This window comes from Molothrus ater, chromosome 3 (assembly GCF_012460135.2).
Source record: "Molothrus ater isolate BHLD 08-10-18 breed brown headed cowbird chromosome 3, BPBGC_Mater_1.1, whole genome shotgun sequence".
In the NCBI taxonomy this organism is placed as follows: domain Eukaryota; kingdom Metazoa; phylum Chordata; class Aves; order Passeriformes; family Icteridae; genus Molothrus; species Molothrus ater.
This window is the reverse complement of record NC_050480.2, coordinates 13,026,671-13,049,545: the sequence shown is the minus strand read 5'-3', so window position 1 is coordinate 13,049,545 and position 22,875 is coordinate 13,026,671. Positions and strand designations below refer to the sequence as shown.

Here is a 22,875-nt window from a genome sequence, read left to right as displayed (position 1 = left end):
GAAAATTGGTGCTTATTGCATATGACCAATAAAGCTGCTTAAGTTCTTTGCACTTGATGTGTGGCATGCAAACAGCTACATCATATCTAATGGGCTTTTCTTTCTTGGCTTCCTTTTTTTAATGAAAGGTCTGAGCCCTTTGGATCACACAGCAAGAAGCCCTTCTCTTCCTCCTGGCTACTCTGCTTGGAACCTGACCTGGGTCATGAGAGATACATCCCCTTTCTTCACCCACAGAGGACGACACAGTGAGTAGCATGAATATGTTATCCTCAAGAGGCTGCAACTCCCTGCCTAAGGTTTTGGTGCAATACTGGAGTAAAGCAACACAAGTCAAATGTTTCATGGTAAAATATCCATACTGGCAGCATCTGAGGGCACTAGACAGCCTCGGTGCCTGTTACCAGCTCCCCCAACTTGCCCAAGGGCCCAGGAGTCCCATTTCAGCCCAGCCCAGCCTGAGGTCATTGCCATCTCTATGGAGGTGCCTGGACTGCCCCAGCCTGCCCTGCTCCCTCAAAAACAAGGGCCCAGACTGTAATATTTGAGTGGGATGTTGAAATTCACCAATATTACAAAGAGAGGAGCTGTGTACTGATCTTTTTGCTTCTCGTCTCCTTTTCTAACATCCATCCCTTCCAAAATCAGAGAATGTGTTTTCATCTCTTCTCAGGGTATGACCTATCCATGGCCATCCCACTGTGAAGTACGATGGCTGTAGTCAGGACTGGACTGCACAAGGCAATATCTAACGTGCAATCCAGAAAGTGACTGCAGTAGAATATATCTACTATATATCTACTACCAGTCTCTATGCAGGGAGATAAGGTGCTGAGAGGCTAATAAGATTTACTCACCCCAAGCCTGTAATTATCTGCTTGAGGGAAAAGTTTGACCTACCTATATGAAGGAGCCCCATATTTCTTCAAATTTATGTTGCAGCCTTTTATGTGGGCAATATATATTCTTTCCACTGGCATACAATATCTGCTCCTAGCTGTTGTATCTGCTTGAGTGATGAGGACACACCAATTTCATTTTGGAAGCAACAGTAGTACAATTTTTTTTTCCCTTACTTGGTTTTCTCAGAAGTTGCAAGAATGATTTTTAATTTATCCTTTATTACTTCTTCCTAAACTCTTTCAGTTTCTCAGTAATACTATTCTAAGGGAAGGCTTTGTTCTTAAAAGCTAAGAGCACTGATTTCATCTGACAGCATCACATGGAGATAAATGTACTGCATCTCAGCAGAAATGATTTATGATGATTTTAGCTGATTGCCCAAGACCAAATCCTACCATATTCCAACCATCTGTTTTGCAAGAAAAGGCAGGAATTTGATGAGGTGTTACACAAAATACAGTGTTCACTCAGGACAACTATAAACTGTTTTCTCCCTCAGTAGGTGTAATTTAGGACATGCACCTTGAAATTTTGAGAATCTTGAAGAGAGGCAGGAATAATTTGCTTTTTCTAGCTTTGCAATTTAACATTTACAAAAATTTAAATCAAAGGGCACTAGCCTTTAATTAGTAGCCTTGGAAGGCACACATTTCAGCCTGGACCACTCCACAGCATCACTGTACAGACACTTCCTGCCACTTGAGATGTGCAGCCCCCAGAGGACTGATGTGTGTATGCAGCACAGCCCATAGTCATAGCCTAAAACTGAGGACACTTCTTAAAGCTTCTATTCCTCTGCATGCCTTCAGCTTAGCCACTGGCATGTTAATTAGTAAACTTCCCCGGGAGCTGATTTCTGTTCAGAGCTGCTCTATGATAGGGTGGACAACTCCTTTCAGTGGCTGATTACTGGCCCTGGGTCTACATGGCTCTCTGAAGGTCATGCAGGGACTCAGCAGAATGAGGAAGAAGACAAAGTTAGACCATCCAAGCTCTAGGTGAGTACTCCTGTCCCAGGACCCAGCCTTCTGATTAGTGATTAATCCAAATTCACACAATAAATTATAAGCAGAAATAAAACCCACCAGCCTTTTACTACTAGAGTGATTTCTTCTGTCAGTTTTCCTTACTGCTCCTAGCATGACTGATTATGAAATGTTCAATAGCTTCTATCAAAACTTTGTTTGCCTAATCATCTGATGGGACCCATCTAATTAACTGGTGACATTGCTGGAGTGGGGCAATATTAGTTATCTTAATTACACTTTCTCTGTGTTCCGCCATTGGAGAAACCTCTGATTGAAAGAGCGAGTAAATTGATACGTGGTGTCCTTCTTCCTCTACCAAACTAAGTTCTCTTCTCTTTTGCTCAGAATTAGAAATTCTGACAGATTCTCTCTGGTAGTTCTGGCAGGAACACTGCCTGATGATATCTTTGAAATCACAAGCAGCAATCCCAAAAGATAATCGCTGGCACAAGAAGATAATGGAGCGGTGCATTCACAAGAATTTTTTACTGTTTTGTCTAGAGATTTTTTTACATTTGTCTCAATCCAAGCATTGATTAATCACCAGTCATCTCAGAGATGCAAAATCCACCTGCCTTTCAGAAAATCGCATGTGAAGTCAAAACTATCAGGGAATTCAACCTGTGAGGCAGGAAGAGACTTTAAATTTCCAAATTTTTTATATCTTTTTGTTCTCACGAGGTATACTCAGACTGTTTCCTGTGGCTAGAACAAATTTTAATGCATTTGGCATATGTGGACTTATGGTAGCATATTAATCTCCCATTTGCAGATCTGATGGATCTCTGTCCTGAGGCTTCCATGATTAACTGCACCCAGCCACATATTTCATTTCTTGTCCTGGCTGGTTGAATGTTAATTTTCTCTTCTGTGCAGGTATTCTATAAGAAATCAATTGTCCTCTACATAAAATCTTATAAGCTTGTGTAATAGGGGTTCCAGATGACAGCTGCCCCTCTGGACCTTCATGCAGTTAACACATCCCTCCCTGCCCCATCCTCTCCATGTCCCTGGCCCAACCAACAACCCTGCACCTGGAGCATGATCCTGGCAGGGTGTGGTGGCAACTGTGGAAAGAGCTATTGATTGGAGCAAAAATCAAATGCAGTTCAACCCTTTATAAGAAGAACATGCGAATAACAGGCCTAAGGTTGCCGTGCTGGACTGCTGGAGTTGGCTTTTTCTTTTTAACTGTTCCTTTATTACAGTCTCTTTGCCACATTGTCCAGTAGCAGCTGAACTCCTTGGCTGCTCTGAACCAGCACTGGGCAAAGTACTGAAGTACCTCTCTCAGGTTATGTAGTTCACAGACTTTTTAAATTTTTTTTTTGCCCCCCTAAAGTTTAGGAAATAGTGGTGTTTGGATGGCAAAGTCAACTGGGACTAAAACTCAGGATGAGAGCAAATTTGGTTGCCTAGTCACTATTGTGCTTAAAAACATCTAGAAAAGGTGAGTTCAGCAGAGGAGGAACACACACCTACAAGAATACATAATTTTTCACAGCTTTGATTTAATAGGTACTAAAAGCCTAATCCACAGGATGGCCTCTATTAACAACTTATTAATAATTTCACTCAGCTTTATGTCTTCAGAAAACTAATTTGACAGGGTTGTTGGGGTTTTTTTAACACTTTCTAATGGAATGTCGTCTGTGATGTGTTCCTAATTTCCTGAATTTGGTTTGCTGACTAAAAAAAAATAAAAATGCATTGGTCTAATTCTACTGTGGGATAATTTGGGGTCATTCTTGCTACATATTTGATGCTCAGTGGCATGGTAGTTGCTCAGCAAGGTGTCAGATGATTTATTCTTTCCCCTGGTAGATCATAAGCACCATTTCATTCATGTCATTGGGCACCAGATAGACACTGCTGCCATGAAACTCAGTGAGTCTGAACATGGAAAAGGGAAGATGAAGAGAAAGAGGGCACCAGTCAGATGAATTCATGTTGCAGTTAGCATCCCATGACTACTTGTTTCATAATTCTACAACAAATCAGACTACTACTGACATCTTCAGAATGATAAAGCTGTTGTGATTCTTGGCTCAGCGCGGCATAGTGAGATGTATGGGTACAAACTGATTGTTACAGCAAGATCCTGCTCAGGGGTGAGATTAAGTCAGGAGGGGAGCAAGGAGAATGCTGCTTCATCCCAGAGGAAAACTGAATCAATGCTTTCTTAGTAAAGATACTGGGAAAGTGATGTATCATCTTAATCCAAATACATCCTTTTTGCAATCTTACAAGTATTCTAATGTAGTTTGGAAATAGCATTATGAATGGAATAGGGCAAGGCTTCAATTAACAGCAGCTACTCACACCACATTAACAGAATTGCTCCATATAAAATAGCAGATGCCGTGATCCCATATATGTTTGCAGGAATTCTTGTTTAACAATTAGATGGTATTTTGGCTATGTGCAGTGGTGCTGAAATCCAAAAGGAGGAAAGTCAGGAAGCACAGCATCTGCCTAGCTAAACTGAAGGTTGTGTTAAGCAAAAAGGAAGAAAAAATCTTTTTAGGGAGAAATTTTAACTTTCTTTTTCTTATGACATCTTTTATCTGCAGATAGTATGTCTACGACAGCTCAGTATTTTTCAATAATAAAATAAGTAAGACAACATTATGACAACAGTAAGACAACAAATATCTTTTCTCCCCATCTCTCAAGTATTCATTTTCTCTAGAGATCTTTTGAAATTCATGCAAGAGGTTCCTTGTATGAATTGACAAAATATGACAGTTCATCCAACTACTGTTTTGTGCCAACTGGAGCATATTTTCTAACAACTGCTGTTAGTCAGTACTTCATTTTTTTTTGGCCAGAACTGGCATTAGAAATGCGCTTTCATGTATTGTTTTTTTGCTACATGCATGGGAGACTTGGTGGACAAATATTTCTTGTGTGGAGAATGGGCTCTGACACTTCTTGGAGCAGGAGGAATGAAAACGAGAGCTGTTCTAGTTGTTCTCCCAACACCCCTTCCTCACACCTCTCTCTGTAGCTGTTTTGAAAGACTGTGCTTATAATTGATTGATGAAGGAGTCCTGGCCCTTTCTTTGTAGTTTGATTTTCACTGAACAAAGCAGCTGTCAGAGATTTTGGTGATTCAGTCCCTGGTGCATGCTGAGGGGCTGGGTGGATATAAAGTAGATCTTTTATGATTCTCTTAACAAATAAATGAATAGCTGCATTATTGCTGTTTTCTCTAAGCAGTGGCCCATCCATCGTGGCTCACTCCCCAGAGGATTCATTTAAATGCATCTGGCATGAGGAGAGCTCTGGGCTCCACAGGGAGGCAGGCATCTTGCTCTGTGCTGGGCATCCATGCCCAAGCACCCTTCCCAGAAGGTTGCTGGGAAATTCCCAAAGGTATTTGCTCCTCTAAAACTTCTTCTTCAGAATGCCATCTAAGCTTAAAGCCCCTTCCAAAGGAAACCTGAGTGGTTTTCCTTCAAGGTGGGCATTGAAGGGAAGAGCAGTGCTGGCACTACCAGCCTTGACCCTGCCCGACAGCCTCCACTGCTGGGTGCTGGGGAGAACCTGGTCTCACTGAACTCTTTCCTTGCAGGCAGCAAGCTCTGAGGAGCCCTTGAAGCCCTGTGAGGGTACAGCAGCAGCCCTGTCAGCAATGTCAAGGTCAGGGCATTGTGCTCAGAGACCTGCTGGTGCGGATCAAGGACGCAAAGAGCGATAAGCTAACTTGTGCTAAGCAGCTTGAAATTAAAAGGAGGTCCCTGGTGAGCACAGGCTGTGTCTCAGGGCAGGGAGAGGAGCTGGCATGGTGCCCAGCTGATCTCACTGCTGTACTTGCAGGTGACTGAGGTTCATCAGATGGTATGGACCCCAAAGCTGTGCTGAGTGTGGGGCTCCTCCTCGTCCCCAGCTCCCCATGTCCCCTGTCAGGCCATGGTGTCGCTCTCACGTTTGTCAGCTCCTGGAGCAGCACCCAAGGAGCTGGCAGTGATTGTTGGCACAGGCATTTGCTAAGACCTAGGGTGCCTGGCAGGGCACATGTGACATAATCATCCCTTAAAATGTGCAGTTTGCCCTTTCTCAGGGCTAGACAATGGAAGGAAATAGGTGAAATTGTCTCTTCAGACTTGCTTGCTCAGCAGGAACAAGGCAGTTAAGCCCCGCAATCGTTTTTGCTCTTGAATTTGTGTGACTGCCAACACCTTTTCCCTTTTCCTTTGGGCTTTTCTGCTGTGCCCTTTCCATCCTGTGGTAGATCCCCTTGTTTTAAATTGCTGCTGTGCCTCCAGTTGCAAAGCTAAAACACAGCACTAGGAATTCATTTGCAGGAAGTTTCATCTCTTCTTTGTGCCAGCAAAAAATTCTCACTTGCAGGGCCCTGGTCTGTATTTGGGTCCTCCTGGATGTTCATCAGGCAGGTGAGCTGACAGCCAGAGAGCACAGTGTCTCCTATTTATGTTCTGTTTTCAGGGAGAAATACTTATCACTGCAGGCTTCTTTGTGGCACCCCACATGTGCAACCTGGTTTGGTGAATAGAAATTCAGCAAGGCCTGATGAGGCAATTGAAGCCCTTAGATTGAATGCCCTGTGCCCTTTTGTACTCAGAGGGAATGGGAAGGCTTTAGGAACTGGCTCTGTCACTAGGATTAATAACTGGAAAATCAATTTGTCATTTCCCTGTCATAAATTAAAAGCTTATAGGCCTTATAACATGAGTAAAATAGAGGTTAGTGGGTATTGATGGAGGTCTCAAAGCTCACTCAGCAGAGCAGATCTCTACTACACAATTTAAATTATGTCTCCTCCACAAGGAATATCTGTCAATATTTGTATTGAAAAAAGACATCCTGTGCAAGAATGTTTTATCTGTTTCTACATTGCTGCTGTGATTGTTGCTGCTGAAGGAGTTCTTGAGGGAGATTGTGGTCCTGACTTGATCAGTGTGAGTGACCTTTACAGTTGTGCATTTGGCTGTAGATGGAGTAGAAATTAGTCACGTGCAGGCTGATGAGGTGCCAGCGAGGATGTTCCTCACTAGGTTGGTCCTGCTGAGAGCAGAAAACCTCTCCCGGCTCCCTTGGCTGTGGTAGAGCAGTGAGAAAGCAACCACACCCTTTGAAAAGTGTTCCCAGCTGAGAGTAATTGAGGAGTGATTTGTAAGAGTCAGCAGACCAGGAGGGAAAAGGAGCTTTTAAAGTCAGACACCTGTAGAACTAGAAAGGAGCAGTCTAAGAGGAAACTACCTGCTGGTAAGGTTTTTGTATTTGAAAGGAGATGTGGTTTAGCCCAAATAAACCTAATCTTTTGTTGGGTAGCTGAAGAAAAGATAATCAGAGTAGTTTCTTAACAAGAACAGGGTTTTTTAAATCTATCTCTTAATATTGGGTTGTTTGGTTCCAAATAAGGTATATTTCTGTGGTGTGTGGTTACACAAATGATCCAAGATGGCCCAGAAGTGAATGATCCATAATCTGACCTGCTGCAATGTAAAAGAATACTTCTCACTGATTTCTGTGCTTTGGTGTATTACTTACAGTACTATTTTAAGGCATTTGTTTATTAGAAAACTCTAATCAGTTCAATTGGAACAGATGTGGTTGTCAGATATTTTAGTTATCTGTGCACAAATTATTATTGTTAGGTATGTTGGTAAAAAATAAATAAATTGAGACACTCACAAGAGTCTAACATAATCAGACGTACACAGATTCCAGTGTCTTTTGAATTGAATAGTAGCTTAATTGGCTTTTCAGTCTGTGGTTAATATTCTGTATCTTTTTACATACCAAAAGCTGAACTGATTTATATCTACAGCCTTTCTTAAACAGGTTTTTATCTTATTTTGATTATAAGCATCACTTTTGTTTCTTCTTTAAAGGCATGATGATGATGAAATAGACTTCTAATAAATTATCTGTTCTGTCTCTCTCGTGCCCAGCAGTTGCAGATAAAAGAGACTGTTGGACAAAGAGTTGTTTGTTCTATTTTAGTTTTTTTTTAATTCATTATTTAAGAAGAGACTTTGCTATTTTTTTCTATATGGACCTTAAATTCCTGTAGAGCATTTATGATCTGTAGTGTCAATATAATTCTGACATAAATGCCTGTACTTGGTTTAAATCTCTGTGACATCTCTTTTAGAAAATCATCAGAAGTCACAAAAAATCCCCCCACTTTACTGACTAGGCACAGTATTCAAGTCCAAAAGTTCTGTAGATAATTTATATTGATAGTGGGTTTAAAAAAATAACAACTGGATGATGTGTTAATTTTAATTCCCTTTCCTGCAGTGTTTAGTTTTTCAGTTAAAAAAAAAAGAAAGGCAGAATGGCCTTTATCCAGCTTCCAAAGGCATATGGCTACTGCTTTCTGTGCTTAACTGGGCAAGGAAACAATAAACTTGGTGTAGCCTTTAAATGTGAAGACAAAAGTGAAAAAGGAAAGAGAAGCACTATTTTTTTATGCAGAGGTGTAAAAAATGGCAGGTGATTTGTGGCAGCAATTCAAGTATTATGCAGGTTTTGTATTTGCAAGTGTGGCTTATGTGATCTTGTAATAGCTAACACACCAAGACCAGCTTCTCAGTGAAAAAAATTATATAATTCTTTTTTTATGAGGTATATTACATTGTCGATAGTGAAGGACATTGTGGAAGAAGGAAAGCCTGAGGGTAGGAAGTTAATGTTAGCCTTGGAAGACTGGATGCTATTTGCATAGATTTTTCTGTGTTGCATCAGATAGTATTTCTTTGTTGTACTGAATAGGATAATAGCCCTGAAGTTTGTATCTGATACAGGACTGTTTTAAATTGGAGCTTGTAAAAAGTACCGATGTTCTGGTGATGTGAGGGGATTATGGAATCGTGTAAAAGTTGCAAGTGTGTTTCCACTGAATCACAGACACTGTGGGATGTGTGAGCCGAAGTCTCCCTCTTTTCCAAGGAGCAGCCTGCAGTGAAGGACTTTCAGTGTGACCACAGCAGGCATGTCAGATCATGCCCACTCTCTGCAGGCCTTTCATTGCAAGGGAAGGAAATGGCACTGCTGCTTGCCTTTTCTTCCTTTACTGCCCCTGCTCCAGGCAGAGGCTTTAGCTGTCTGCAGGGATCACAGCACTGGTTATGAGCAGTGCCTGGTATTTAATCACTTACCCCAATTAAGTTGTACCAGTTGTAGGTCAGAGGCCTGCTGTGTTAAGGGCTCCACAACTGATTGATAGCTCTCTTTTGAGATGGGGATTCTGGAAAGGGAGAGCAAAGTGGGGAGCAGAGCTGGCCATTGAGTGCTTGTGGCACCACAATCAGACAGTCAGGGGGACTGGAGAGGAGAATGAGATTGCCTTTGGATATCCATGAAGGGCCCCTCTGCTTGGGTCAGGAGGGTTAGAGAGCACAAAGGCTTCTGTTCCCAGCAGCTGGGCGTGAGAGGAGGGGAAGCCAGCAGCAACTGCTGGAAAGCTGAAGAAAATACGAGATTGATCGGGAAGAGAAGTGCACAAAGAATGAAATAGTTGATTTTAAATGATTGTTTTTGCCATGTGTGGTCCTTGGCCTGGGCTTTCCCATTTGTCACTTAGTGAGTTCCATCAAAAAAATCCTTGTATGAGCTGTGTTTCTCCCCTCCATATTTTTTTTGACAGTGCCTTAAAGCACACACTGCTCAAAGTGTTCCCTGTGAGTACTAAAGATAATATATGTTCTGTAAACTATAGTTCAGTGTTTGGTTGCTCTTTTGTCCATCTGGGATTGAGTACAAAGTTTAAGAGACTCCAAACACTTCAGTTTAAAAATATTTAGTTTGTTTTTTGCTCTTTTGGGTTTGTTTTTGGTGTGTTTTTTTGTTTTGTTTTGTTTTTGGTTTTTTGTTTGTTTTTTGTGCTTTTGTTTTTAAGACCATCTAAGGGGCTTGAAATACGTGGTCTTAGGTTTGGATATGATATTGCAGTAGTAAACTACATGAATATATCCACAGTTCCTCTCTGCCTAAATTGAAGTGTGCTTCATGTATCATGAAATTTATATTGATAATTTAGGGGCCTGAAGAGAGTAGGAGCCCTTGCATTTGGATTTAAGGAAATTAGTATAATCCTTGTTACTGCTGCTTGTGCTGTAAATTGACTCCTTATGTTATATGGTTTCCCTGGTGTTGTGAAGTATTTAAAATGCTGAGTGAATGATAAAGCACTTGGTTAAGAAAATCAAATATAAACTGGAAAAAAGACTCTGTTTCTTCCAGCTTGCTGTTAAAAAGGGAAATTAGCTGGGAAAAGTATAGCAGGAGGGCAACAGTATTAACCTTCAGATTAGAAAATATTTTATCACCAGGAGAATGGGCTGAACTACATAAATCTGTGCCCACAAGAAGAAATTAGATGTTTAACAGAGAATGTAATTGAAGTTTTAAAAAATCAGTTAATTTCACTAATGTCGGTTCAGATTATTTGTTTCACCTGCATTGTATGGCAAGACAGAAAGACAGTGCAGAATACTCCAAGGAGCAGCTGAATTTTTTTCCTTGGCTTTTTCAAATGGACTTTAGCCTCTTCAGAAACACTGAGTTAGTTCTAAAACCATTTCTTTCTCTTACTGAATGTTGTGTTGAGTGCTGACTGTGGTGATAAAAGCAAATGTATACTGGGCATTCCAGAAAATTTAATGATCTTGGCAATTCAAAGTAAAATCCTTTCAGGTTGTCACTGCATGTTGTGTTAAGCAGCTTGAATTATGGTGGGATGGTAAACTGGACATTGAGAAGTGAATCATAGTTGCACCAGCAAGGTAATGGGTTTCTCTAGAGAAACATCTCAAAGAGAGGAATCTCTGCTGGAGGCAGTTGCTGGCTGTGCTGCCTGGAGGCTGAAGTTCTGTGGCAGCAGTCAGGTTTTTGCTACTTCTGTTGTCTCAGGAAAGAGTTTCAAACCATGGGAATCAGAATGTCACCTCCTGGGGTACAGTCCCTATGGCTTCCAGCACATTCCAAATGCCCAGGACAGATGACTCTCTTTGTAGAGACCTGTGCTCACTGAGGTGAAACAGGGATGTGAATTGTGTGAGGAGTCTTTGCAATCTAATGATCCTGGTTGAATTTGAAGCAGCATCCCAGAAGAGATTGGCTTTCTGTCCCATTTCATCCATTGACTAAGCTATTTTCCTTTCAATCCAGATGATGTCTTTCTCCACTTTAGCCTGAGCTGCCCTTTCACCTGTCCTGAAGGGGAATTTCTGGCTCTTGGGCATTCCTTTTGATTTGCTGCTTCTTCCATAATGAACCTCCCCATGCAGCCCATTTCAGGCCCATTTTTACCTGTCTGTTCACAGGCAAAAATTCCCTATTTCTTAAATTCCCTATTTCTTTTTACCTCATTATGGAAAAAAATCAAGGCCTAACTTACTGAAGTACAAAATGAATGTGCATGCACGTGTATGTGTAGCTATCTTCAAGCACAGAAGACATCAGATTTAATTAACCTGGCGTGTTTTGTGTACATTCTGTTTTTCCAGTATTTGACTGCAACTTTGAATCTCCTTGTGAGCTGGAATATTCCTTTACCTCAAAAGATCAGGAAATCCCCAACAATGCCTGGGTCAGACTGAATGCAGAGGAAATCTCACAGCTAAACCGCCCTGATGTGCCGGAGACAGATCACTCTGAGAGCACACCCAAAGGTAAGATGAATACAGCTGTGCAATGCCATCAGTAGTGGTTAGTTTTAAAATAAAAACACCTTTACTTCCACCCCCTAAAATAACCATAACAGAAAACCCCAAAACCCTGCCCAAACAAACATGTCCCCCTGAAGTGCTAAAGATAGCTCTAATCCCTTTGCCTCAACAGACAGTGAGTGAAAACAAAGTGACAAACAAAAGGGGGTTGTTGTGCGCAGGAGAGATCTGTTTTCACCTAAACACAAGCTCCGTCATATATCTCAGAAGCAAAGTATCAAATACACTCTTGTGTAAAATCTGAATTGGGCTGGCCCATGCCATGGCTGATATTTGGATGAAAACTGTGCTATGGTCCCCATGTTTAAGGTCATTCAGTGTTTGGAAGAGTCTGGCCTTATCTTTGCTCTAGGTCCTGTTTACCACTTGTGTGTTTGCAGACCATTTTAGGCAATATCCTTCCATCCAGGGCTTAGGTTCTCTGTTTGCTAAGAAAACAAAGATGGGCTTTGTCCTTAGTATAACAAAAAAGATCCTGTCTCTAAAGAGAGCTAGGAGGTCTCAAAAGATGGGAGTGCAACAGACTTTTTTTTTCCCTTGGAAAAAAACTGTGGTTTGTTGGAATTATTTTCCTGCTTATGATCATATCTGTGAACAGCAGCATATTTCATTAAGATTTCAAGTTCTGAAAAGATTTTTAGATATATTTGTGCTCTTCTTATCCTGGGAAAGCAGAAAAATTCTTAACATCCTTTCAGCTGTTAGTGACACCTGTGTGGAACTTCTCTCTGGAAGGTGGTGTTGATGAGAATGGACCTACAGAAATGAAGATGGGGGAGTTAGAGCTACAAACTTTATCCAGGAGAACAAAGAGGTGTCAGGAATGATGACAAAAGTTTCAAGGGATATGGAACAGTTTCCATAGTAGGAAAAACTAAACAGACAAAGATTATCTATTCAATCCCTGATGGCAGGGGTTAGAGGTCTTTAAAAAGCAGATTGAAGAGCATTGAAAAGCAGCTGTGAAGTTGGTGGGCTCTGGGTTTAGAACAAGCAAGCTGAGACATTTTTCATGTAGTACCTGAATAAACGGTGCTAATAAAATACATGAATTAATGTTGTGGGGCCAGAAGTGTGTGTAAGTTTAAAGAAAGATCAGATGAATTCTTGCAGAATACATTCATCACTGGATGTTGAATTCAGTAGTCTGTTTAGAGTCAAGAAGTCTTACACAAAAGGCTGCAAGTGAAAGAATTCTTTTCTTAGGAGCCAGCGCTGGAGACAGAATTTGACTTTGCAGAGCTGCAGTCTGGCTGCTTGTGACAGTTCTTATGTTCAGGCAAATATTGAGGGAATTTTCTGTGCTGCTTTCATTCATATTCTATTTTCTCATCCATATCAAGAGTATAGTACTTTTCCCCAGATAGCCATTATAAATTAACTGTTAAGGCCCATTGATTCATCAGCAGACCAAGTCATTGTGGTGTGATCTGTGTCGTGTGTAAAGCAGATGGACCACATTTGTGCTGCATGCAAATATCTTCTAATTTCCGCATCAATAAACATCCACACTCAGACTGAATTGCTTCCTACAAAGGTACAGCTCAGGGAAGTTTGAGGTAAATCAGAATTTCTGTTTTTTTCTTCTTTTTCTTAAATTCTAGTGCAAGCTGGCTGCCCCTGAAATTTAGGAGTTAAAACCTTGTTTTGAATTGTGAAGAACAACTGTCATTCTCCTGGAGTGGGGGGAAAACCCACAAGGAAGTAAATGTATTGTTCCAGGTAAAGAGCCTGGCCAGGACCCCATAGTGCTATGTGTTGTCAATATATGATTCTTTTGGATCCTTTCCAGTAAAGTTATACCTTTGTCTAACTCAGTTTTGTATATCTATCAAAGCAGGAGAAGGGGGCACTGTTGGCTGGCCCTGCAGCCCAGAGCCAAAGGTGGTATTGGTTGATGATTTCCAATTGCCTGTTGTGTTAAAGCTCTATTTCTAAGCCCAAATGTTGGGAGTTCTCATCTGGAATATAGGCAATTTAGGCTGAAACTTGTGTTCTGCTGTTTTCTTATATTCTGAGGGGCAGGTAACCAGTGTCAAATTGATTGAGTGCATTTAGATTTGTGGGGCATTAGTGTAGATTATTTTGTGTGGTTTATTTGCTTGCGTATGTGTGGGCTTGTTTTTTTAAATTACCAGGCATGTTGGACATAGTGGTAATTTTTTTTCAGTGGAGCTGTAGGTCTGCAACTCATCGATGACTGTAACTCTTGCATGTATAAAGACTCATTTGGAAATCAACACTTTGAGCTAACATCTCTCTATTTTAAATCACTTTAATTACAGCTGTTTGGCACAGATAGTTGTGTGGTCTGTTTCAATCTGAAATAATTAAGCACAGTAGTTCCAACCCCCACTGTTTCCTGCAAATTGTACTTGCAATTATCTCAATCTCATTTCATCTCCTTTGCAGACAGTAATGCACAGAAATAAACAGATAGCTTAACTAGATTTTGGGATGGTTTAGCTCATCCTTGTCACTTGGTTATCAAGTCATGGCAAGACATTGATAGAGACAAATGCCTCTGGTATGATTCATTAGGCTTCACATGAGTTTCTGTAAAATGTTCAGTAGAAAATCATTGGTAGATCTCCCAAAGAGACACATTGGGAGAATTTCTGTATTTTTGCTCCTGTCCCAGCAGCATGATACAGCTCAGTGTCATGAAATCAGAGGAAGTCAGCATGGATTAAGCCTCCTAGAGGAAGAGCTAACTCCTGGTGTCTCAGCATCTGGTTGCAGTCACAGCTGAGCAATCCACTCACTTGTTCAGCAGTAGTGTCACACAAATCATTGATCTTCTGGATAGTAATAGATGGTGAGGTGGCAGAGTTTGATATTAAATTATTCAGGGTAAAAGATTGAAGGTCTGGTTTGCAAGGAATTTAAAAGGGATGCTTAACCAGCTAATAGTGGCAGGTAAAATTTAGTGCAGGTTATGTGAATTGAGGTGGTGGGAGACACAATCAGAGCTTGGCATATATGCAGACAGATTCTGAGCTGGTTACTGTCATTTAAGCTGATTTAAGTGTAAGAATAGAGCTGTGAAAGCATCACCTCAGTAGCAGTCACAAAATAAATGTGATTTGGGGGCTCAGTGGGAAGGGAGTGGAAAATAGGAACAGTATGCTATAGTATTAGTGTGTGGGGCAGCTGTATTTAGAACTCAGTCTTCTGTTCTAGATTCCATGCATCAAAAATATTTTAGTACAGTTGGGAAAGTTTTTAAAGAATGGAAACAAATATGATAAAGTATGTAATGATTGTCTTCTAGGAACACTTAAATTGACAAGGGCTACCCTGCCTGCATAAAGCATCTAAAGGAGTACATGCAGGGTTGTGTAGAAACCAGAAATTTATAAAATATGTATAAAGGTTTATAAACTCCCAAGGTAAAGCACTGAAAGGATGAGTACAAAAGGAATATTTGATATTTCTTCTAATACAGTATTGAACAGCATCAAGCAAAATTATTAGATGTCAGACAAAACAAAAGGAGATCCCTCAGTATTTAACAAACAGTGAAACTCTGGAACGTTCTTCCTAGGGTATTATTTTTGCTGGAACCTTCTGTGGCTGTGCAAATTGACAGGATATGTGCAGGGAAGAGAAATAGTTACAGCTACTAAATTCTCTATAGAACCTTTTCTGGCCCAGAAAGTCCTCATGTGAGCAGTCCCTGAAGTCCAGGAGTGGTGAGGGACAACTGTTTGCTCTCCCTGTTCATACATTCTTTTTCATTTTCTATTTCCAGCTGTCTGTTCTCAGAGCCAAATGTTGGAAGTTAATGGCTCCTTGGTCTGAAAGGGTTGGTGTGGTGGTGTGTTCCTGGCTCACCTCCCAGCCCAGGCTTAGGTTCCCTTTGAAAAAAGATAGAAATGCATTAACAGTTTTAGACCAATTTAGAGTGTCAGAGAAAAGTTGCTATTTAAACGTTTACTCTTATTTGCTCTTCTGTTCAAGCCTTGAGAATGCTATCAAACCATGCAAAAATATTATTTGGTAGGAATAACTGCTGGACTCTTTGCCTATATAGATGTAGATTAGGGAAGCTATCAAGGTTTTGATTTTTTTAAATTTGTGCTAAAATGCTTCACTCTTCTCTGTTCCCCACCATCTTATAAGTGGACCAGTGAGTGAAATAGTCACTGGTGTATCTGCCAGCTAGGTCCCTGAAGATCTGCTGGAGTTATGTAACTTTCTGCAGGGTCAGAGATGTAAGGTTAAAGTTCCACTGATGTGCTAAAGGCTGACAGGAAAAGCTCCTCTGTTGGGATCTGAATGGGGCCTGTACAAGCTGCAATGAGTAGGCAATCCGTTGTGGATTACAAGACTTCTTTTATTTCATGAATAAGCAAAAAGACGCTATAAAAAATTCAAGCATTCTCCATGACTGACTGCATTTATTTATTTTGACAAGTGTGATTAATTTTTAATTATTCATGACCCTTCATAATATATTATACCAGCAAATGTGCTGCAGTCAATTGTAATGAAACATGAGGAACTGGAGATCTTGCAACTGTGGCAGTATTTCCTGGGGAGGCAGGTGAGACAGCCCAGTCAGTGGTTAGAAGGAAGGAGTTTGTAGACCGAGGAAATTGCACTTTCAGCTGTGTGGATGTGTGTTTTTGTCTTGCTCAAGAGTCATTTGCCTCTCTGATAAATCTGAAATGGGTCAAACCAGCCATAAATTCTGTGCCTCTCAACTCTTGAGTGAAACCCAGAGTTTTCTGCACTGTGGGGACCTCTAGGATACAGCCCTGAGTTTGGCATCCATCAGGGATGGTTTAAGAGCCATCAGCCAGTGGGACTCTTCAGGATTCACCTCTCCTGTTGCGTTATTGCAGTGCTGTATTCTCCTTCCTCCAGAGAAGCACTGGCTCAGCTTCCTGCAGTGCTGTGTAGCCCAGGGACTTTGGTGGGCAGTACTTGTGGTCCCTCATCTGAGACTACAACTGGGGCTTCATTCTGAGTCAAATCCTACAAGGAAGAGAGAGACCCTCTCCTACAAAGTTAATCCTTTGTATTTAAGGAGGCAGGACCAGTAGCAGTGCACCCAAACCAGCTGCATGTGAGCTGAGTGAAGGTCTGATCAAATTTCAGAGTGATCTGTTTCTAACCAAAAATGCAGTTTTAAATGGGAAGGATTAGAGGCTTGACTGCTCCTGACTATGGTTGTGCAAGCAAGTTGCCTGCTCCTCTTTTAAATCTTGTGATTCTAGTTCAAGTAAGCGAATTTCTGCTTCTGTGATTTGAAGATTTCAGGACCAGGAAAGTATGCAGCTGCTTGATAAAAATTTCAGATGAAGAGAAAAGTTGTGGAGATATGACCACCATTCCAAATAAAAATCAAAAAAGTAATAAGCCTCCCTGTGCAAATGTGAACTCTGGTTGAGACAACTTCTTAATGGAAAATGTAGATTAAACTTTCATGAAGGATGGCAGGGGAAGTGGGAGATGAATGAGGACAGTGCCCTAACCAGCCACTGATTAGTTGAAAAGCTCTTATGTAAGTTCTAAAACAAGAAGTATCTGCATATTGCGTTAATGTGGTTTTAATTTTTATAATTATTGCTAAAGAAATGGAGCAAGGCTAAGGCACTGAGCATATTAGCAAATGGGTGATAATGAACTGAAGGATTATAAAATGGCTGTTGACTTTGATTTATGATTCCTCAAACAAAGAAGAATGAGGCAGATAATAAAAGATAATAAATAATACTTTGTTTCAGATTATAACTTTATTAGCAAAACAGTAGAGTATGAATCAGGGTGGGCTTGCAAGAAATAAGTAAGAGTATAAGTTATTTTTCATGTAAAACTCAAAAAAAATACTTGTATCACTTAAAATTCCACAAAAAAGAAAAGGGGGGGTGGCTTGGAAATGCTCTTAGAAGAAGATAGCTATTTGCCTGGGGAAAAAGAGTAAGGAGAGTAGCTGGGCTCACACTAGACAGAGAAAAGTTTTCCTTTTACATTAATTCTTATACTGGTTTGAGGATATGCTTTGATCTCATAGAATTGATCCAGCTTATGTGTCTTTTGAACAAGATATCAGAGGTATTTCTTATTTAGTAAATCATTACATGGAGTTTGAGATCTTGACACCTTAGGCCTGGAAGAAGAAGCAACAAACCAAGAACTGTTTTCTCAGGAGAATTTCTATTTGGAGGAAAAATGTTTTTGAGCCTGTCACAAACTTTGACAAAAAAAAGTGCAGACCTGAATGTTTATTGCATCTTTCTCTCTAATGCTGGAGAAGAATTTGGATCATCCTGGTTCAGTCCAGATGGCTGAATAGTCCTTAAAAAGATATGATATGATGCCACCCTAGTTTAATTATTTATATGTATTCAGGTAAACTGCCAGTATCCCATTGAGATTTGTGAACTTCTGTACTTTCATTTCGTTCAAGTGGGATTGAGTTTCCTATTAGTTATTTTCTTCTTTAAGATATAGTCAGTGTCTCAGTGGAAATAATTGTTGTGTGTGAGTTGAAGAATGAGCTACATACAACAAGTGAAACAATAGAAGAATTAAGTGAGGTTTGGAAGTAACACAGACTGAAAATTATTATCAATCTTACTGCAAATGAGAGATTTATGGATTTGTAGGGATGACTATCAAGTTATTTCTATAAAAACAGGAGGTTTAGAATTAAAAATATCATTTACAGTAAATAGTTCTGGTTGTTCTAGATGAGATTTAGATTTTGAGACTCAATTTGGCAACATAAATGTATCAAGTGTTACAACACATACCCACAGGAATTTATGCAACATTAAGACACTAAATGCAAACCAAACTTGCTTCCAGAGTCCACTGGTCTGTGGAGAAGGAAAAACACAGCCTTTTTGTAAGGATCAGATTCCAGCTCGTGCTCTGCCAGTACAAAAAATGGACCAGGTGTTCCTTCAATTTTGCAGCTTGCCCTTCTAAATAGGACTACACTTGTGCTTTGTTATTGCAAAATTATTTCCCTTTAATGAACCTGCTCTAAAGAGGCAAATTATTGTCTCACTGTTGGACAGTGTGTTTATTTATAGAGTAAGTATGTATTTATACAGACTGTGGAGAGGCACGTGGGTTTGTTGATTTTGGAAATCTTGTTTGTTCATTCCTTAATTCAGTGAAGGCTTGCATGCAACATCCAGCAGTCTCTTCCCCAAGCTGAAGAAGAAAAATTAATTTCGGTGTACATCAGATGTTGGTATGCTCTAATGGCTTGCTGCATACCTGTGACTAATGTACTCCAACAAGTTTATCCAGAAAAGGCAGAGACAATGAAGAATAAATGGGTTGTAAAACGGTCTCTTTCTCACTCCTAATGACACTTTCTCCTTGGCAAGATGAGAGGCATATTAAAAGGACAGCTGGAGGGAAGTGTACCCCGCTCTTGGCTGTGTTTGACCTTGCTATAGGAAAAGACTACCAGATTCACACACAAACATAATTGTTTCCCTCTGTAGTGTAGGGACAAAGTCCATTATCATGAAATGCTTGTGTATGTCCATGCATATGTTGTGTTCAGAGGGTTTTTTTTAAACTGAACTTTTTAAGCATGGAAAACTCACATTTGCACAAAAAATTTCTTCAATGGATTAGTAAATTATTTGGTCATTTTGATTTCTTTCTAGCCTACCTGCTTCTTCTATTTTGTGTGTTTATTTTTTTACCACGCCAATGACAGGTCACACATATGGCTCTGTACACAAAAATACAGTGTATGGTAAAGAAGTATCAGCAAGACCCTGTGAGGCTGGCAGCCCCCTGGCTACATTTTGGCTATCCTTACCAAGCACGGTCTAGCTACGTCCATTGCCAAATATTGCAATAACCTGTGCTTCGCCAGCACCCCACCTAGGAGACTCTGAGAATGCCCTACTAAATAAGGCACTTTGTATGGTTTTGAGGAGTTGGGAGAAAGGTTTCTCTCTGTTGTCAGAGAGAAACTGAAGCTCAGTGGGGTTGAATCAGACAGAAACTGAAGCCCAGTGGGGTGAGCTGTGTTCCCTGCTGTGCCAGACTTGTGTCTCTTGCACCTTAGTCACCACTAACAATTGTTGGGGCCTGTGGGTCCCCAGTGTTTCCTTCATGAAGTTGGCTTGCTCCACTGGTAATGAACAGATGTTATCATGTGGGATTTTCTACACAACTCTTCTGTGAGAGTCTGCTAAAAACATAATCAGATTGACAAGAACTGAAGCATTTTTGCTGTTATTCTTCTCCTCAATGATGGTCTGTTGTATTACAGTACTTATCTTACACACCTATGCTTGGGTGAATACATTAAAAAAGAGTCACAGAATTTTAGAAGCTAAGAGGTTTTATTGCTGTGACTCTTGCCAAGAATGAAGTCCAGCTAATTAATCAGAGATAAGAAATTGTTAATTTAGAACAGTGGTAGAGAAAATATGATTCAGTCAGAATATTTGTGTGGACGAAGCTAAACCCAAGTAGAGTTTAACCACTTTGGTAAATATGGTTAAAGAGAGGATTGATTTTTTTTATTTTTTTTTAATATTTCTCTCCTTGGTTTTCTGATTAATTTCAAGTTGTTTAGATGTAATTCTGTAAAGGATATGTTGATACCAATGCTTTTGTAATATCTCATTTTTCTCACAATTACGTATACTAATTCAGAGGTGTTGCAAGAAATATTCCCCTAGATGTGCTTTCAGAGGTTAAATCTTACAGAAATTGTTAATATTAAAGCTCACTGAAGTAGTTTTTTTTGCCTTTACCTTGAAGGGGGTGGGGCCTCTGAGCTTAGTTGTTTTCTCATATAGTAGCTTAAACTCAGCAACCTTATTTTATCCCACTCAAAATAACGAAAGAAGGTTTGCAGAGTTAAAGCCAAGATACTGAATGAGAATTCTGTTTCTATCTTTAAAAAATAAATTTCATAATACCATGCAATGCCTGTTTTGGCAGCCCCAAGCAACTTGCCTAGATTCTAATGAATAATCATCCTTTCAATTATGAGCTAGAAGCTATCCCTGAAGTTTCATCTGTTTGCTTTGCTTGCTTGTTTTGAGAGCACAGTGATTAAACAGATGGTGTAATGCATGAAGATGGGAACAGCCATACTGGGAGAGCAGAGAGGGAAGATGGCTGGACTTCCCAGTTGGTCTCCAACTCTTCAGACAGGCTGTGAGCTGAGGGGGACAATAGAACATGGCCCTCCATGTTATGTTGTAATTCTGCTGGGAAACATACCACAATACCTCTTTGTTGATTTGGGACCTCCAGTCCTAGACCCTGTTCCTGTGTTGAGCAGCACTTCCTTTCTGTGCAATAAATTAAATTGTGTGTGCCACTCATGGTAAGGAAATTGCTTTCTGCAAGTCCCTCTGAGTCCCTTTAGTCTCAACAGCTCAGGCTTTCTCATCTATCAAATGCAAGAATTTGGAAATGCTTGGCCTTCATCTTTCACCTTCCCCAAGTAAACAGGAATTTATAAAAGTTAAATATGAGTCACTGTCTTCTGTTAAAATGAAAATACTGTGTTTTAAAAAAATAATTTATAATTCACATTAATGGTTCCTATCAGTTGTAAAGTCAAATGAAAGCCAGCCTTGTTAGCTGAATGCTTCAGTGTCACAACAGAGATGAGAGAAGCGAGGACCACTTACTTCTAAATGGCATTTCCTTAAGAATTTAAGAAATGTAATAGTGGGCTTTTAGCCATTGTTCTGCATTTTTTTTTTCTTTTTTCTATTCTATGCCTGTGAGCAGATCTAACCACTCTTCTGGGAGAGGCTGTCTTTCTAAATTATCTCATGTAAACACGAGTAAAAAAGGTGATGAATAGATTTCTCCACATTTGGAAAGATGTTCAAACAGCAGAAGCAGCAGATTTGTTACTTACCATTGCCTGTGTTAAAAGGATAAACCTGATGAAGGACTGAACTACAATAATTCACCTTGTGTGCTGCTTTTAGTGGAGGACACGTTGCTGCTTTCCTTTGCTTCCAGTGGGGAAGTGGAAAGGTCAGGCACTGAAGGGAAGCATGTTGCTGTGTACAACAGATAGGCATCTCTGGCAGTAATTTAGAACACTTAAACAGCATAATAAAGGTTAGATCACAGCTCCTTTTCACCTGTTGCAGTAGGTTTGTTTATCAGACAAGAGCCCAAGCTGCAGAGCTCCAGTATTGATTTTGAGCAGAAGGTTCAAGGATGTTCTGTTTTCAAGGTGTTTAATCAGAGCATGGAAGAAACAAAAAGCCCATGTTAAAACAACATTAGGATGCAGGTTTAATTCCACTCTCTGTGTTTTTCCTGAAGGTGTGAAAGTATTTGAGGAGGAGACAGAGGTTGTTTTCTATTTAACTGCTCTAAAACATTACAGCTTTTCAGACTACCAGGTATTGATAGGGCAGGCTCTGCCTGTCTACCTGAGTTCATCCTACATGTCAACAAGGCCACTCCATTAGAGGTGAAAGTTTGCTGTGACACACAGCTTGGAATTTTACAAACAGAACTTCCTCAGATTGGAGGAAAAGAAAAGATTGTTCTGGTGGCCTCAGTGCCCTGTTGCACAGTACGGAAAGCTGTTTTAATTTTGTAGTCATTGGTTTAGTTATCCAGCTGTCTAAGGGCAATGTATTCAGTATTACCATGTTATTAGAAAATCAAGGTTTCTGAGGAACCAATAGCTCGGATAGTTAATTTTCGTTTTATCATTAATTAGGGGTAAAAAGCAAGAATATGAGACTGTATTAAAAAATGTTGTATAACTTAATTCAGAAATTGTGGCTAACTCCCAAAGTAATGACCTTCCTAATGACTAACCAAGACAAAGAGGTATCTGTTAAGCAAGCATAGGTTCTAAAATCAGCCTCTTAGTAAAGATGCCAGGCCATTTGGGATTGGTGGCAACAGCTGAGTGAACAGCAACAATTAATGTTTTTAACAGCAAGTTTCTTTAAGGACATTTATTTAAGTATGACTACCAGTGCAGCATCTGTAGCTGGTTGTTTTATCCATCAATGGAGAAAGGTGAATAAGGTGTAGAAGGAGTTTTTATCTTTGAAGGATTTGATCACCTAATTAGAGAACAGAAAATCTGGATCCCAGTTACACTGAAAAAAATCCAGTGGTAATTGTAATGGCTTTGAAGCAAGGGTTGATTAAAATGCACTCCAGGCATTTTCAGGGTTGGTGCTTGGCTTGCTGCAGGCAGTTCTCTCTGTGGTCACCTTGCAAAACAGGTGGTTAATGGCAGGTGTTTG

At 40.2% G+C, this 22,875-nt stretch overlaps 1 protein-coding gene across 2 annotated transcripts in view; it reads left to right on the top strand.

Annotated features, from left to right (window-relative positions):
* Positions 1–22,875, top strand: part of ALK (ALK receptor tyrosine kinase) — a 307,088-nt gene that overhangs the window by 81,850 nt on the left and 202,363 nt on the right. For both annotated transcript variants that reach the window (XM_036380516.1, XM_036380515.1), the window contains exons 2-3: positions 129–248; positions 11,414–11,578. In XM_036380516.1, coding sequence (XP_036236409.1) covers positions 129–248; positions 11,414–11,578 — 285 coding nt within the window. The remainder of the gene's footprint in view (positions 1–128; positions 249–11,413; positions 11,579–22,875) is intronic.